The 12,637-nt window shown below is 41.4% G+C and overlaps 1 protein-coding gene across 1 annotated transcript in view; it reads right to left on the bottom strand.

Annotated features, from left to right (window-relative positions):
* Positions 1-11,217: 11,217 nt before the first annotated feature.
* TRAF3 (TNF receptor associated factor 3) overlaps positions 11,218-12,637 on the bottom strand; it is a 65,034-nt gene continuing 63,614 nt past the window's right edge. The window contains exon 11 of the mRNA XM_066607487.1: positions 11,218-12,076. Within this exon, the coding sequence (XP_066463584.1) occupies positions 11,505-12,076 (572 nt within the window). The 3' untranslated portion in view covers positions 11,218-11,504. The remainder of the gene's footprint in view (positions 12,077-12,637) is intronic.

Here is a 12,637-nt window from a genome sequence, read left to right as displayed (position 1 = left end):
GAACTCGTGAACCTAATTGGCCATTTCCATGGCTGAGAGCATCGGTGTGTGTCATGCATGACCTGCACGCACAAAAAGTACAGTAAAATATGCTGATGCAAGTGCAAATGTGCAACGCCCATTATGCAAAAACGTATTGCAAATACGTATACGCTCGCGTGAATCTGGCAGGTCATCTTTAACCCCCAGAGAATCCTTAGGGTATGTTAACACATAAAGGATTTGCTGCTGATTTTCTGCATTGAAAAAAAGCCACAGATAATCCGTACCAAAATCCGCACCATTTTGTGTAAATTTTGACATTGATTTTCAATTGGTGCGGATTTGCCAAGGATTTTTTCTGCTGTGAAATATATACACAGCAAATCAGCTACAAGTTAATGCATCCTAAGGGTGACTACCCTCTACAGTTTTTTTTCACTGTGAAATTCGCAGCGTTTTTTTTCCTGCAGGGGTCTATGGGACTTGTAATGTCAAAATCATGATTTCAGGGTAAATAGACCCCTGCAGAAAAAAAAGTGAAGAAAAACTGTAGTGGGTAGTCACCCTAAGGCTGGGTTTGGATATCCTGCAGAAATCTCGTGGCTTGGCCGCACCAAAAAGCAGCGAGATTTCCGCGGGACAAGCGCAGCTGCAAAACCCCCAGCATTCTGCTGCAGCTTTCTCTCCCCATAGAGAGAAGTTAGGCCGCAACAGGAAAAAAAAAAAAAAAGAATGGACATGCTGCAACTGTCAGTTCCGCGCTGCAGTGCCGGTGCCGCCCGGTTTTGTGGCAAAAGATTGGCCACCCTGTGTGGACAAGATTTTTCCAAAATCTCATCCATATGCCTGGCTACTACCGGGATTAAGAGCCACAGGCGGATTTGCCGCACAGACATTCCACACGGAATTTCCACACAAATCTGTCCCGTGTGAACCCGGGCTTAAAACTCAGTATTTTCCACCACACAGTTGAAAAGGTTAAACAAGTTCAGACTGCTTTTTCAGACTGTTCTATTAATATTCTGTGTGTTCCATGTGGGAGCTTTCCCACAAAACAAAAGTTATAAAAATTTTCAAAAAGTTACCCCCTAGGCAATGAACGCTTTCGCTTTTCTTAGTGCGCTCTTTTGCAGGACAAAAGGGAAATTCTCAATACAATTTACAAAACAGTCATTTGTGTTCTGTATAGATTCTAAATGTTATTATTCCCATAACTGGAAGGAAATTTACAGAAAGGAAACAGATGGCGCAGATCTCAGCTCACTCATTGTGTTCGCATTGGCGTGGTTTTCAAGTATATATTTTACGTCATTCTAAAGAGCAATGTTACATTCGCTGTGTTTGGACTCAGTCCCCTATTACTTAGGCTCTGGTCTATTAAGGATCTGAGAGATAAGGTCCCTGGTGGTGATATTATCCATACAACTACCTCGCATGACAGAAATTAGTCGTTTTTCCACTGACTCGAAAATTATGGTCGCTTAGCAACAAGTGTATGGAATATTGAGCAGTGCTTTTCATATTCTGGGGGTGCGTTTGACAATTCCAGTGTACAAAAACATTTCCATCTACTATATATTATTACATCAATGGAATCAGCACCATGTAATAATAAAGCATTAGCATTTAAGTAATACATAATTACTCATGAATGCCATTTTCAGGGTCTCCTAAATTAGAACTATGATGCTTTGTGTTCAGGGTCAGGAACGATATCCATTCTCCTTAGGGAGAGCACCTAGAAGGTGAGTGAGTGAGGAGACTTAAAAGGCCATTCACGCTCCTCTGGGTAATATGCAAATAAGGGAGATGGAACAATACCCCTGCAGTGCCACCTATTGGAAGGCAGCATTCCTGCAAGTCAATATTAGACTCTTTATAGAAGCCTTGTAACAATGATTGGGAATTGAAAGCCAAGCCAGAATCCATACATTCTGGCTTAGCTTTCAATTCCCAATCATTGTTACAAGGCTTGCATAAAGAGTCTAACATTGACTTGCAGGAATGCTGCCTTACAATAGGTGGCACTGCAGAGGTATTGTTCCATCTCCCTCTTTTGCTTGGTGTTTGGGCACTGCAGTCAAAGTTTTCTTATTGTGGGATTTCTTCTGGTGCTTATTAAGACAGCAGTATTTTTCATCAGTATTTTGTAAGCCAAAACCAGGAGCGGGACCAAAATATGGAAAAAATAAAAATCTTTCCATTATACCTTCTTTCTGTACGTTCCACTCCTAGTTTTGGCTTACAAAAATACTGACCTGTGCCCCCTTATCTCACTGATGCAAGAAAAGTGAAAACCTATAGAAGCAACTTAAAGGGAATCTGTCACGGGGTTCATGCTGGGCAGTATGAACCCGGGACAGCCATGCACAGCGCCTTCACATACTTGTTATTCCGAAACGCTAAGCCATTTCAGAATAAACACATTTTTTAATTTGACTCAGGAATAAAGCTCTGGAGTCAGAAGCATTTTTGACCGACTGCTCTCGCCATGCTTGTGTATAGGGAGGGAGTTGTCAGTCAAAATTCTGCGGGAGGGGCTCAATGTGTCCGCCTCTTTGACTTGAGAGCTCCATTCCAGAGTCAAACTTTAAAGTGCATTTAAACTGAAATGCAGCAGTGTTTCAGAATCAGGGTGAGTTTACTTCTGCGTTAGCGCTCAGTTCAGGGTTTCCACCTTTCTGCTCTGTTTTTAGAGGAGGGTAACTGAAGTAAAACTGAAAGTAACTGATCATTTTCCCCCATCAATTTCAAGGGATTTAAAAAAAAACAAAAAAAAACTGCCTTCAGCTCCATTTTGATTCAATTTTTTTTACTGACTACGTTTTTGTTCCTGTAAGAAAAAAAAACTGAAGCAAAACCAAAACTGAAATTTTTTTTATTTATTTTTTTTTAAACCCATTGAAATCAATGGGAATAAACGGTCAGTCCTCCAAAAACAAAACAGAGAGGTGGAAACTCTAAACTGAGCCCTAACGCAGGTGTGAAAACACTTCCATAGGGGAACTGTTCATACCTAGGTTACGTGGTTCGGGCAGCATGAACCAGGACACAAGTTCCTTTTAAAATGGCACTCACAAGAGCGGTCCCTTTTTTAACACCATGTAATGTAACCCATGGGGAAACGTCAACTAGATATATTCATGATGTATGATCTCAAAAAGGTTGTCGAGGATTAGAAAAACATCTGCTTTCTTCCAGAAAAATCAACATACCTGGCCACATGTTGTCTGGTGTTACAATCCGGAAAAAATCTGCACAAAATCTGTAGGGGATTTAACATGCAGTGCAGATTTTAAAAACATGTCAATTTATGCTGAAGAATCCACCCATCAAATGAGGTAAATCCATCAAATCTGCCGCATATTTTTCACTGCATACAGTATGCTCCATGTGCACATAACTTAAGCCACTCTCATACTCACACTGTAAAATGCCACTTACAAACACCTGTAAGAGTGGCCTTAATCTTATCGGAATTCTTCTTTAAGGTTATCCCCTAGGGATTGGTTGGGGTACAACTGCTGTGACCCCCACTGAATACCAGAATGGAGTCCTGCATTACCCTGAGAGACTGGCAGCATGAATGTTGCAGTAGCGTGCATGCTCGGTCATGGCTCTATTCATTTCAATGGGAGTGCCAAAACTAGCCAAGTTCAAGTGCTCAGCTATCTCCAGCGCTCCCATTAATTAAAATAACTACCGGAGATCGCCAAGTGCTTGAACTCAGCTATTTTCGGCACACCTTTTGAATTAAATGCAACAGTCGCCAAGCATATGCATTGCTGCTCCATTCATTTTGCCAGTCTGTCAGGGTGATAAGGGACCCCTGTTCTGGCGATCAGTGATGGTCCCAGCAGTTGGACCTCCACCAATCAGCCAGTTATCCCCTATGCTATGGGGAAATCCTTATAGTCAATGGGGTCAGTTCAGCACAGTTTGGTTCCGTTATGAGACAGATCCATTCATCCAGAGGATTCCGTTTTCCGGCTTCTAAAATAGAACAGGAAAATGTAATCCCCAGTGCACATGTGAATAGAGCCTTACAGACTGAAGCAGAATGGGCAGAATGAAGAGCAGTTACAAAAAGTGTCTCTAGCTCTGGAGGACCTGTCTTGTATTAAACAGACAACCCACTCATTTGAATGGACTTTGTGTAATGCGTTGTTTCCCCTGTGGGGGTGCTGCAGGGTAATTTAGCACTGACTGCCAGGCTTCCCTACATATTACAGCTGACCACTGGAGGTCCCAGCAGGGGAATACTGTGATTAACTTATTAAGGTACCCTACTAACAAGTAGGAATTGTGTAAATCAGACAATCTGTTTTAATATGGAAAAAAAAAAACTTTTAAAGAAATCCCAAAATAATCAACAAATGACAGCATTATAAGTTTTTATTATTTTAAAATTTTATCTTGGAAACAAAGTATTACATATATTATAACCGAAGACCGTGACCCCAATGTCTACGAGGGACTGAATCCAGACACTGGTCTATTAAATAAAAATGTGCAATTATATATATATATATTTTATAAAAAGAGCACAATGTGAGGCTGACACACAAGTGAACACATAGACAGTACATGTATGATACATTCCTCTTCCTGACACACAGACACGGCATCTTCCTCTGAAAATTCACTACTTTTGGTATTTTTTGTAAAACAAGTTTTTGCTGACTCTTGAGCTTTTTTTTTGTTTACATTTTGGCTTTTACCTTAAAATGAGCACCAATGATCTGTATGTGAGAAGGAAGCAGCGTCTCTACACATAGACGTCATTTAATCCTGCAGCTGAAAACAATACATCCCTGTGTCTTGGGTCTTAGTGCTTCTTCCGTTACAATCTGCTAGTAGGCAGAAAGAGTGCAGATATTTCAGATGAAGTGTTCTCGTCACCTACACACAGTGAAGGCCAATGACTTGGAGTCAAACTAATATCTGTACTGTGCTGGACTAATTACATCATCAATGAGCCATGAGGCACTCAGCACCTGCTATCATGAAATAACGGTTTTCACTAGCTTAAGGTGACGGGCCTACAAAAAAAAATGTAATTAAAAAATAATTTAGCAGCTTCTTCAAGTCACACGTTGGATAAATGCACAACTTGAAGCTTCTGGGCCCCAAATCAGTAAACAGACCCCCAACAATCATGTCAACTCACACTATTGGTCTCCTCATTTGAGGCAGTGAGCATAGGTCCTGTGTTTGACTGCAACCACACAACCCACTATAGTTGTGTCTCCCATGATGGATGCCTTGACAAATCATGAAACTGTGGGTCCAGATACCTGGGCCCATGAAAGGCATCTGAGTGGTGCTAAAGTTAGTTCCACACCGATTAATTTACCTCCTACCCACTTTAGGATCTTCTAGAGAGGCTACAATACATGCAAAACTATCCACCAAAATCTACATGCCTCCATGCAGATTTTGATGCAGAATTGAAAATGGCTTAATATCTGCCAGCAATTCCACATCAAATTCTGCATTTAGACATGCGGCTTCTGGTGTGGATTTCCACCACGACAGATTCAGCTGTTTATTGTGCTGTGTGGCCTGTGTGAAAGGTCCCCTACAGTTTTATGCTGTTGGTTAAAAAGGGACGTACAACACAATATCCGTAAACACAAAGGTTGTACCACAATTCAAAGTTATCCCCTATCCACAGAATAGGAGATAACTTGCTGATCAGTCGGGGTCTCACTGCTGAGATCCCTACCGATCCAGAGAACAGGGGTCTCGTGTCCCCTGTTCTCACTGTGGGGTTACTGCACCCCCTGCAGTGAGGAGGAGACTGAATGAAGCGCTGGATAGAGGATAACTTGCAATTATGGTACGACCCTTTTAACTAAATTTTTACATTATTTTCCATGTGCCTGTAGAGAAGGTCCTAGATAACAGTAAAGTTATCACTGGGATAGTAGGAATCATCTGTACTGATCACAAGTGTTTCTTTAAAAAGGGGCCTTTCATACAAGTGGATTATTTCGGCAACACACAGCAGAATTTGTCACGCCACGCATGTGGATTTTGATGTCCCATTTTCAATTCTGTATCAAAATCCGCACATTAGGCACGTGGATTAGGTTGTGAAATTTTCCACACTACAGCGGTGTTGTGGAAATATCCCACCCGTGCGAAAAGTCGAAAGGAGTACAAAAAGTGAATAAATTTCCATAGGTCAGAAAACAGCGTTTTCTACTAAAACACAATTATCGTTAAGAATAAATTTCAATGTGATGATGTGTGTGTAGTTTCTGCCAAAAATCATGAATGGACTCCAGCCAGAGGGAAATTTCAGATTTTTTCCCTTCTTCACATTGCTGGAAACCAATCGTAGCAAAGAAATAAAATGTTTTAAAACGCACTGTATGTAATTGGCCTTGTAAGGGAGTGAGCAAACCGACACAACGGCAGCCAAGTCAACTTTTTATTGGCAATGCCCTTCCTCCTGATCTACTACCTTCAGCAAGTGGCTTTGTGGCCCATGGCAACCAATTTCCAGCTTTTACTTTTCTAGTGCAGTGCAAATGAAACGCAAGCTGAATTCTGATAGGTTGCCATGGTCCCTAAAGCAACCAATCAGCTGAACGAGTCCAAATGTTTAGTATGGTTCCGCTGGTTTAATACACATGGCCATTTGCGTTTCAGCCTTGTCACGGGCCATCATGCTTCATAATACAACATAGCATAAAGAAAAAATATATATACTGTGATAAAATAAATAATTTTTTTCTATGCTTTTGTCAATCTAGAATCTACTTCGGTAGAAAATTACTTGTGTATATTACAGAGAGTGGCATAGTAAATTATATATATATCTATATACTTATCCTGTGAAGATCCATAAAAAATAAAATCAGTTCTTTTCTTATTGTCCTAGATGCTACACAGTCTGCTTACGTCCTCGGGTGAAGTTCCCTCCTACATCACCACCCAGTTTTCGGACGAGGCCAGTAAAATCATTAGCACTGTAAACATTGTTAGAACGCATGACTGTAGCAAGTGTAATGCAAAATGGTCTAGAATGCAGACAGCACCACTGTGTAGTAGACAGCAAGAATGCTATGGGCCAAAGCTTACAATCTTTTTTTGGTTGCTGGAGATTGTAGGAAGTAAAGGTCGTGCTATAGAAAAAAAAAAGAGCAAACAAAAACTTTTTTATTTAAAAAAAGTTTTGCCATCAGGATAGGGTGAAGCTATGGGTAGTCATTACACTACGCACAGTAAGGCCGGTTTCAAGTGGTGATAAAGGGGCAGTAATGTATTAATGCTGCAACACTAGTCCCCTTATAGTTCTACTGAATTGATCTGAGTGGGTCCTATTATACCCAATTCAGTTGGACCACCAGGGGTACTTATGGTGGGCGGTAAGCACGGAGACTAAATGCATCCATATCGTGGCTCTCTGAAGTCGGTTGGTGCCTGACTGAAAAGCTAAATGGTAAAAAAAGGTCCCTCCATATCACAGGCAGCCAATTCTTAGGTCCTACTAAAAGTGTCCGAAGTAACTTCTGGCTGTAAATGAAGGACCATTAGCATTGAGTTATCATCAATATCAAAATCTTCACTTCGGCCTTTTTAGAACATTTAAAACGAGAGTCATTGGTGTTTCCATTTAGGGGTCATCAACAAATTGCTCAATGGGGCCCATGGAACATATCATCCATCAGTCCTGAGACCATGTTGGTTCCCAATCTTTCATATGGTAATCTCTATGGTAATTTTAAGACTTCATTGGCTGCAATGCTATGAATATTAGTGCAGCCTACTAAACGGCCGCCTCCACTGTGACTGGACATTTTAATTTCCGGCAGGGAATAAAGTTAGTTACTAAAAGGGGACTCTAGCAAGAATATATTACAGACCAGTCATATAGTTTAACATGGAGCCTCATGAAAAGTAACCATTGTTCATGGCAACCAATCAGATCTATGCTCTGGATTTCATAAGAAAATAATAAAAGCCTAAATCTGACTGGCTGGGGTGGGCAACGTCTCCATCTTTGTTTGTGCTGGCTTTTATCCGTGAAGCTCATTGTGTTTGCTGAATTGCAGAGTTCCTTATCCATACATCCCTTGCTGTTACAGGGTCTATGCACATCATATTAACCTTGCTTAACATGCAGCTTCCTTTACTGAAAAAGCCTCGTGTGGTGCAGAGTGCTACGACAGCAGAAAAGCAGGCCTAAGCTCTCACTCATGACCTGAAGGTTGTGAGTTAAATCCCTGCATGGTTCAGGTAGCCGGCTCAAGGTCAACTCAGCCTTCCATCATTTCGAGATTGGTAAGAGGGGTACCTAGTTTGGTGGGGGTAATAAATAAATTAGCGCTGCAGAATTAGTTGGCGCTGTACAGGCGCTTTTGTGGTCCTACCTGATAAAAAAAGGCATTATAATAAGTCATAGAATTGTGGAGTTGGAAGTCCAGGGCACTAGTCGTGAAAACCTACATTGGTTAGACACAGTAGATGGCTGATATGGGTCCCCTTGAAAAGAGGGCCACTCTCAAGCTTGCTCAACCCTCCCTTTTGAAGGTTTGGTTTTAAGCTGCTGCACCCCAATGCAAAATATTTACAAGGGAGCCCCGAGACAACACATATGCCATTTGTAGGAGTGCTGTCCTCTTATGTGAGAATTGAGGCCCCTCAGGCACTAGGGTCAAGGGGTTGTTACTACCTCTGGCCCCTTATAACTACTGTACTATCATCTCCAGCTTACTTATCGGTGCTTTGAACTCATGCAATGTTTCCCCATTTTAGACAGGTACCAGGAAGGAGTGAATCAAGGCCCTTATAACCCAAATGGAATTGGAAAAGTGCAATGTTGGGTCCAGTGCCAGGCCTTTCTGCCCACAGGATGAGAGGTCTAGTGCCATAACATCCTAATGCCCCTTATGAAGCAAAATAAAAATCAGGACTTACAAAAAACAGATGCAAATAAAACGTTGTGTTGCCCATAGCGATCAGTCAGATCACAGAAGGCCACCATAACACTGCACATGACAAAATCAGAAGGGAACATGTGGTCAATGGAATTTCTCAGTAGTGCAGCTTCGTGTTTGGGCCTGGAATTTCAAGCAATCAGATCTCAGCCTAGAAGATATCAAAAAACAGTTTCCTATACTGTATACTAAACACGCTTTGACTGGATGCTATGGGCAACTCTCACAATTTTCCGTTGCACTAGTTACCCCCCCCCCCCCCCCATTGGTTACAGAAAAAGGTTAAGCTATGCTCACATCGTGTTCGGAACCTCCATTCGGAGATTAATGTTACAGATCCGCCGTAAAATACTGAACAGTTGAATGGACACCATTATAGTCAACAGGGTCCGTTCGGCTCCATCATAATACAGATCCATTCGACCAGGAGATTCCCCATTCCTGCTCCCGTAAAAGAGTAGGATAACGGAACCCGGAACACACATGTGAACATAGCCGTTTCCAAATGTTATTCTTAGGGTGTCTTTTTAACATATACTGTTGTTGATATGCATGCGGTTTGCCTTCTTCCACTAGAACTCCACTTCAAACATTTATTTAAAAAAAATATTTGCTTTATCGATTATGTAATCCTGTACTTTTCTTCATTCACATGCAAAGCAGCTTTCAAAGTTCTGGCAGTTGTCCTTGGAATTAGATAGCGGCTTAGCTCCACCCTGTTGTCAGTCATGTGATCTAATATCTTCACTCTGTTATCTGAGCTCCCACAATACATTGCTGGTAAGTAGCAGAAAACCTGTTAGACTTCTGAATTTAAAGGGGTATTCCAGGCAAATATGAGTGAGGATTTATCTGAAGGACAGGTCATCACTAGTTTATCAGCTGGGGTCCGCCCCTCGAGACACCGACTGAACAGCTGTTCTAGCTCTTTCCGTCACTAGAAAAATATACAGGGAAGCAGATCACTCTGACCGCTGTGTAGTGGACAGTGCTGGTAATTGCAAGCACAGCTCCGCCGGTCACTACACCGGAGTGGGGAAATCAGCTTCCGCTCCGCACCCTGTGTATTTTGCCAGTGACAGCAGGCGCTGAACACCTGATCAGTCAGGATTCTGCAAACAAGTCATCAGTAGTATTTGCCCAGAAAACCCCTCTAACAATGGATGTGAATGAAGAAGAATAGTCAAAATGAGCACAAGAAAAATATATACTTACTCAATTTAAGTGAATTTTAACAGTGAAACGCTGTAAATGGCAGAATCTTACTTTTCTGACGTTGCATTTTTTTTTTTGATCCCTTTAAATTTGTTTTAGGGAAGCTAGGGACTGCCAGAACTAAAGTACAAATCCAAGCATTTTTTGCTATTCTGGGACCTGTTGTTTCATAGATGGTATAGTCACAGACTAGTCTTAGCAAAGCTGCAGAAGATCACAGAGCGCAAGTAAGCAGAACTCTATTCTAATCCTGTAAAAGCTAAATATTGCAGCAATTTTTTGTTCAATTATTTCAATGCATATGGCAGAACCAGAGAAACCATGAAAGTCATTTATTGAGAACTCCAAAGTTCAACAAATCCCTAGTTTAGGGTGAAAGCCTGAAGCCCGTTTCAGATGCACGGCATCGAAGAAGCGTTCAGATATGTAATAATAAGAAGAATTGGTATTTTTGTCATAACCTACGACATGTAGTTGGTTTTACATTTCAAAAGTGAAATAATACAACACTGAATAGCTTAAAAGTACAACAAAAACCTGAGATATTTCTGTTAAGAACTTTAAGCATATTCACCAGCAAAAGAAAAAAAAAAATCAAATGTCTTGTGAGGACCACAATAACAACATCAGAATGAAAGTCAATGGCATTAGGTGCTGAATTCATCGCCTGTGACCAACGAGATATTAAATGGGAAATTAAAAATAATATTAATGATAAGGCAACTGTCCTTGGAAGCAATTAATCAAGAGCCAAATTCTTCCTTCAGGACTCCTCATTCCTCCATTAACCCATTTGAAGCCAATATCAACAGAGATTTATTGCTGATGGTGGCCAAGTCTAGCACCCTATGAGTTAATAGGAAGAACTTGGAAGTAAAACAAAACCAAAAAAAAATGTACGTAACATAAATGTTTTTTAATGCCTGCTTCTAAATTTGTAGTAAAAAAAAAAAAGTACCCTCCTATATTTTTTAAAAATTTTTGCCATCCCCTCCCCCAAGCAAATCTGTCCTTTATACGCCCGCAATCCTAAATCCCTGCCTGCCCAGCCCACCCCCACCCCCCCCACAAAGAAAAAAAAAATTACAACTGCAACTTTCACAATGGCCACACTACTCTTAAAGTTTGTAAGATATCCAACATTCTCATTAGCACAACATATAGATTTCAGTCATCTGCGCGGAAAGCTGTTGCGTCGCACATTGGACCCTACATCCTTGTTTCTTCAGGCTTCTGTTCAAGCACCAACCAGTCCTCATCTAAACCTCTGGACCTCCCTCCTTGAAGACTGACGTACAAAACACCCCAAAGCTGGTCTGTCTTCTACCTGACAACACCTCGCTTTGCTACGAGTTATCAAGGGTCTGGCAGGTCCGAGGTATCCACTATGACTTTAATAAAAATAGTATCATCTTTAATGTACGTCCCACTCTCTAACACGGCTTGGGCGACAAATACAGGGCACCCAGAGGCGATGTTCATTTCCCCAGTGGGTTTTTTGAAGCTACTGCTGTTTGGGTCTGGCTTGAACGCATCTCCTAAATGTCGTCTTGATAGTCCCTGGTCCATGAGCATGAGACTGACTTTTTGTTTGAAGGGCCAAGGCAGCAGAGCGTCGTACTCTCCTCTCATGATCACAAAGAACAAGGACAAATGCGTGTTCTTCCCCATGCCGTCCCCGTTGAGATATACTCTTGCGCACATCTTATATCCAAAGTATCCAGTGTAAAAGGGCTGACTATACAAAGATAATGTCTTCCCCATAACAGCCTCCTGCTTTCGTCTCTTGTAATCCCGGATTTTCCAGATCAGGACCCCGTTGTAACTTGCTGTCTCCAGTACTTGGAACCGGAGGTCCATATCAGCCAGACGAATATCGTGAACACTCAGCATCTGATCATGTCTGTTAATTTGAGTTTCCAAGACACCTTAGAGAGAGGGGAAAAAAAACACTTATAACTTATTGAACCATGTCCAATGCAATATGGCCATAACATTCGCCCAATAACACACTGGAGCAGATTTACTAATCCTTTCTAATAGTAAGACAGTGTACACATAGACCAGGCAGTCTAAAATTCTGCCAAATTATTCACAGCGGCTCATGCTGGATGATGAATTTGGCACAATTTTAGACACTTTTGTCTCACAACATACCATCTATAGGTTGGCTTATTTAGTGCCTACATTTTGGTCCACTTTGTGGCTTTTAAGCCACGCCCTCTTGTTTTGGTGAATTTTCTTCATAAATATGTCTAAAACTTGATGCAAAATTATGCGCAAGAAATACACATTTTACGACAAGGCGTAGGCGCATTCATATTAGTTGATATGCACTAGTGTGCATATCTCAACTAAACATATCTGAAAGCATAAGTACCTCAAGATACCTTGTTGGGATGAAGTTCCAATTGCCTGCCGCGAGCGGAGAAGCACAATGATTCTCCGCTCGTGGACAGGTGCCAGCGCTTTCCATAGCAATGCTATGG

The sequence above is a fragment of the Eleutherodactylus coqui genome, chromosome 6 (genome assembly GCF_035609145.1).
Source record: "Eleutherodactylus coqui strain aEleCoq1 chromosome 6, aEleCoq1.hap1, whole genome shotgun sequence".
In the NCBI taxonomy this organism is placed as follows: Eukaryota; Metazoa; Chordata; class Amphibia; order Anura; family Eleutherodactylidae; genus Eleutherodactylus; species Eleutherodactylus coqui.
Note: the sequence above shows the minus strand (reverse complement) of the source record. Positions and strands in the feature narration are given on the sequence as shown.